This window comes from Rhincodon typus, unplaced genomic scaffold, assembly GCF_021869965.1.
Source record: "Rhincodon typus isolate 14 unplaced genomic scaffold, sRhiTyp1.1 hic_rhity00013856, whole genome shotgun sequence".
In the NCBI taxonomy this organism is placed as follows: domain Eukaryota; kingdom Metazoa; phylum Chordata; class Chondrichthyes; order Orectolobiformes; family Rhincodontidae; genus Rhincodon; species Rhincodon typus.
Window position 1 is genome coordinate 1 of NW_025979494.1, and position 5,108 is coordinate 5,108.

Here is a 5,108-nt window from a genome sequence, read left to right on the forward strand (position 1 = left end):
TGGGCCCGAAACGTTAACTCTGTTTTCTCCTTCACAGATGCTGCCAGACCTGCTGAGCTTTTCCAGCAACTTTGTTTTTGTTCCTGACTTACAGCATCTTTCGGTTTTTCTTATTAAAACGGGGTCAGATGTAATGATTTTTTAAAAATAGAAATGGTGTGGCCAGGTGTCACTGCCTGGGCCCAGTATTTATTGCCCCGTCCCTAATTGCCCCCTTGAGAAGGTGGGGGGGAGCTGCTTTCTTGAACCGCTGTAGTCCATGTGCTGTGGGTTGACCCACAATGCCCCTTAGGGAGGGAATTCCAGGATTCTGACCCAGCAACACTGAAGGAACGGTGAAACCGAAATGTATATGTTAAACGGATATGAACTTCAGGCTGAGAGAGAGAGAGAGCAGTTTATTGCTGCAATACAGAGCCCCCATCCTTCACATGAGCCCAATAGGGGCTGCTGCTGGGCTGGTAAGGCCAATGTTTTAACACAAAATGAATGTCTCAGAGTTTTATGGCAACGTGTGCAGTGAGCAAGGCCCTGGCACCTAAGGCTACAGGCAATTCTGTCTTTGGTGTTAAAGCAGGCAGGTCTCCAGTGAAGATGCCGCACTCTCTATGCGGGTCATGACCTGAGGCCATTCTTTCTGGAATCCTGGGGATAGGACTATCCTTCCAGCGAGCAGACCGAGAAAACTGGAGCATCTTGCTTTCACCTTCTTGCTGTTTGGGGGAAGCTAGGCTGTGTGTGAATTGGTTCCTGTGTGCTAACAGTGACAATGCTTTGAGAAGGGAACAACACTCCATCATTGTTGGCTGAGCAAGATCCAGGGGGGAGGGCCTGAAGTTCTGGAGCTGGGACCTGCCTTTCACAATGCTGCTGGCTCCAGGGTTTGGGTGCGTGCGAGCTTCCCGAAAACTGGAGAAAAGGTGGCCGTTTCCTTATCCAAGGAAAAATGTACTAACGTTGGAGGCAGTCCAGAGGAGGATGATCCCAGAGATGGAGGCACTGACTCATGAGGGAGAGGTTGAGTAGTTGGGCCTGTACTCATTGGAGTTTAGAAGAATGAGGTACGACATTATTGGGATGTGTAGGATTCTGAAGGAACTTGACAAGGGTACAGGTGGACAAGCTGTTTCCCCTTGTGGGAGAGTCTAGGACCAGAGGGAATCATCTCAGTGTGAGGAGTCACACATTGAAGACAGAGACGAGGAGGAATTTCTTCTCTCCAAGGGGATTGAGTCTGTGGAATTCTTTACCACAGAGGGCTGTCAGGACTGGGTTGTTCAGTATATTCAGGACTGAGAGAGATTTTTAATCAGGAAGGGAGTCGAGGGTTATGGGGAGAAAAACAGGAGTGTGGAGTAGAGTGTGATCAGATCAACCATTGAATGGTAGAGCAGACGATGGGCTGAATGGCCTACTTCTGCTCCTGTAACACTCCTCTAAAATGTGAGTGGAAAATACCCCAGCCACAATTTGCTGGATCCTGCTGTGCACAGACTGGTCTAATTGTTACTCAAGCAAGGTCTGGGAATGTCCCTAAAAGAGGAAGAAGCCATTCAGCCCCTCTCCCAGACCTGGTCTGCCCTATCACCAGATGTCAGGGGGTTTATTTGTAGAGGGGTGGTGAAGAGGGGTTTGTGATGGTCAGGTACAGGGTGAATGAAGAGTCTCATTTGCCTGAGTGGCCGACGCGTGACTCCAGGTGCACAGCGGTGGCCGTGGGCAATTAGGGACGGGCTTAAGGGGAATCAAAATGTCCCTGGTATCTAGTTCCCCGGCTGCCCTGGTCCTGGGCTGTATGCCAACCACCTGCTGAGGTTTGCCTGCCAACTTTGGGGGCCACCAGCTGGTGTTGTGGGATCCCTGACCCACAGAGGGCGGAGGAGGAGGGTGCCATGCCTCTTTTCAGGGTCTGGCTTGTCTTGCCAGTGGGTTCTCTGTCCATTTCCTCTTGTCCCAGTGACAGAGTAAGAGCCTTTTGAAGGTAATGCGGAACTCGCTGCTGCACAGGGCATAGCACAGGGGGTTAACGGTACTGTTCACGTAGCAGAGCCAGTAACCCAGTTGCCAGAGACCACTGGGGATGCAGTCAGTGCAGAATGTTGACACCAACACCATGATGTTGTATGGAGACCAGGTGACTATAAATGCCAGCAAAATGGCGGACAGCGTCCTGGCTACTTTCTTCTCTTTGACAATGGACCCAATCCTCTCCTGGACCATGATGCTCTTGGCCTTGGGCTGAGATTGGCCGTCGGACTTGGCGGAGGGTGTGTGTTCAGGCTCCAGCAGCCTCCTGCCCGTGCCCTGCCTTTTGGCGACACTGCCCCCTGCCTCCTGGAGAGCTGCCAGCACCTGTGTGCGCTGCATTGTCTCCCTGTAGATGCGGGCGTACAGGACGGTCATGATCACCACGGGCAGGTAGAAGGCGACGGTGGCCGTGCCGAAGGTGATGATGGGCTCCGAGAGGAACTGGACTTGGCAGCTGCCTGCTATCACCGTTCGCTGGCCCACGATGTACTGCCAGCACAAAATGGTGGGCGCCCACACCGTGATGGAGATGCACCAGGCTACGCCAACCATAATGGCCGCTCTCCGTGGGGTCCGCTTGGTTCTGTACGTCAAGGGGCGAGTGATAGCGAAGTACCGGTCAAAGCAGATCACCAGGAGATTCATGACTGATGCGTTACTGACAACATAGTCCAGAGTAAGCCAGAGGTCACAGGTCAGGCTGCCGAGTGCCCAGTGGCCCAGGATGATGTAGCTAGTGTAAAAGTTCATGGAGAAGAGACCAATCATCAGGTCAGCCAAGGCCAGGCTCAACAGGAAGTAGTTGGTCACCGTCCTCAGCCTCTGGTTGAACTGGATGGAGAGCAGCACCAGGATGTTGCCCACCACTGTCGCCAAGGACAGGCTGGATGTCACCCACAGGATGGCGATGACCTCTCCCATGGCACGGCCCCCCAAGGCCTCGTGGCTGGAGTTTCCCGGGCTGCGAAACAGCTCCTCACTGCCAGCCACCAGTAGCTCCGTGCCCAAGGCTGGCATAAGCTCACTGGTTCCCAGCAGAAGCCCCTGTGCCCCCTGGAGGGGCCGAATGGTCATCTTGCAACGAGCTCGCTCCGCACTCAGTCTGAAAACAATCAAATCAGTCGTTCTTTAATCACAACTTTTCAAGGTACACTTCCATCCCTCACCTTCTCCCAAAGTCTAACATCCAATATTCCTCATTAATCTACTCCACATTCCCATCCATTCTGAAAACCCAACATCCAATATTCCTCAACATCCTTCCCCCATCTCACTCCCGTCCCTTCCTGAACCTAACGTTCAATATTCCTTGATAGTCTGAAGGTCTACGGTGATGTTTTCATTGTGTCAGAGGGTCACTGAAGTGAAGAGGAAAATCATTCCCTATGTCCCGGAGAGCCCAGAACCACGGGGGTCACAGTCTAAGGAGAGAGGGTACGCCATTACAGACTGAGATGAGGAGACATGTCTTCACCCAGAGGGTGGGAGCCTGTGGAATTCGCTACTACAGCAAGCGGTTGAGGCCAAAACATTGAATGTTTTCACAAAGGAGCTCGATTATAGTTCTTAGGGCTAAAGGGTGCGGAGGGAGGAAGTTGGGACTGAGTTGGATGATCAGCAATGATCCAATTGAATGGGGGAGCAGGCTGGCAGGGCCAAATGGCTTAATCATAGTCCTATTTTCTGTATTTCTATGACAGCAATTGATTTACATCATCCATTTCAACCTTCCCTGCCTTAGTCCTGATTGAGCACCGCACTGTTGGAGGGAGCGCTGTGACTGTCAGACTAACTACAAAGTCTCTTAGTTATTTCTTGAAGCAACTTCTTAGAGAATAAACAACTGGCTTTCTTCTGGTCTCAGGTATTTTTACTGCACACGCACACACAGCCCAGAGTCAACCACATTGCTGTGGGTCTGGAGTCACATGTAGGCCCAGACCAGGTAAGGATGGCAGTTTCTTTCCCTAATGGGAATTAGTGAACCAGATGGGTTTTTCTTGACAATCAACAATAGATTCACAGTTATCATTTTATTCTTAATTTCAGACATCTATTGAATTCAAATTCCACCATCTGCCGTGGCGGGATTTGAACCTGAGTCCCCAGAACATTACCAGGGTCTCTGGATTAACAGTCCAGCGATAATACCAATAGGCCATCACCTCCCTGTGTGCCCGTGTCACTGTGGCTCCTGTTGGCTCAGTGAAGAATCACCTGAGTTTCTTTTGGCTCCTCCTGGAGCAGTTTATGGGGTAACGCCTTCTGAACTTCTTCAGAAAGATTGGATCTGTTGTATGATAACAACTTCCTGACGAACAGGTTTTTGCAGAGCTGTCTGGTAACTATCTCACAAGTAAATATGACAGGGCTTTCTGCTCGGAATGGAGATGTCACTTTCTGTTCTGTCCAAACTCATGTTTGTTTGGAAGATTGTCTGACCATTTGACTGCATGGGGCATCATGGCAAGATTCTGATCATGATCTCACATCACAGGCTGTGGGATCACTGGCCTTTTCTCTTTCCCTCTGTAAAGACAGTATGTTATGATTTCTCGGGATTTTCGATTGTGGATTGAAATGGGAAAATTCCTGTTTTAAAAACCAGCAAAATACTTAAAACCTGAAAAGTTTATTATCCCTCACCAGTTGTTGTAACCTGTGGCTTTAAGCTGTAACAAAGAGACTTTGCGGTGAATGTACCAGTCGGCCTGTGCCTCTTGTGAAGAGGTGAAAGGGACCTGGAGAAGGGAGATTGAAGGACAGCGAACCCTAGCAAACAGAACCATCATCGCAGTGAACCCAGAGGTCAAGGGTCCCAGAACTGCTTTCTTTTTCTTTGCTGTTCGACCATAAAATGAAAACTTTTAGTGATGTTGGTTGAGGGATAAATATTGGCCCCAGGTCCCTGAGGAATAGTCCACCTGCTCTTTTTCCAATAGTGGCCGTGGGCTCTCTTACACACCCGACTTCCTTTGTGGGTCTAGGTTTAATATTGCATCTGAAAGATGACGCCTCTGACAGTGCGGCGCTCCCTCAGCACTGACCCTCCGACAGTGCGGCTCTCCCTCAGCGATGAC

The 5,108-nt window shown here is 50.4% G+C and overlaps 1 protein-coding gene across 1 annotated transcript in view; it reads right to left on the minus strand.

The window, feature by feature from the left end:
- Positions 1 to 378: 378 nt before the first annotated feature.
- LOC109921872 (muscarinic acetylcholine receptor M1-like) overlaps positions 379 to 5,108 on the minus strand; it is a 5,472-nt gene continuing 742 nt past the window's right edge. The window contains exon 2 of the mRNA XM_048594731.1: positions 379 to 3,130. Within this exon, the coding sequence (XP_048450688.1) occupies positions 1,903 to 3,102 (1,200 nt within the window). The 5' untranslated portion in view covers positions 3,103 to 3,130 and the 3' untranslated portion in view covers positions 379 to 1,902. The remainder of the gene's footprint in view (positions 3,131 to 5,108) is intronic.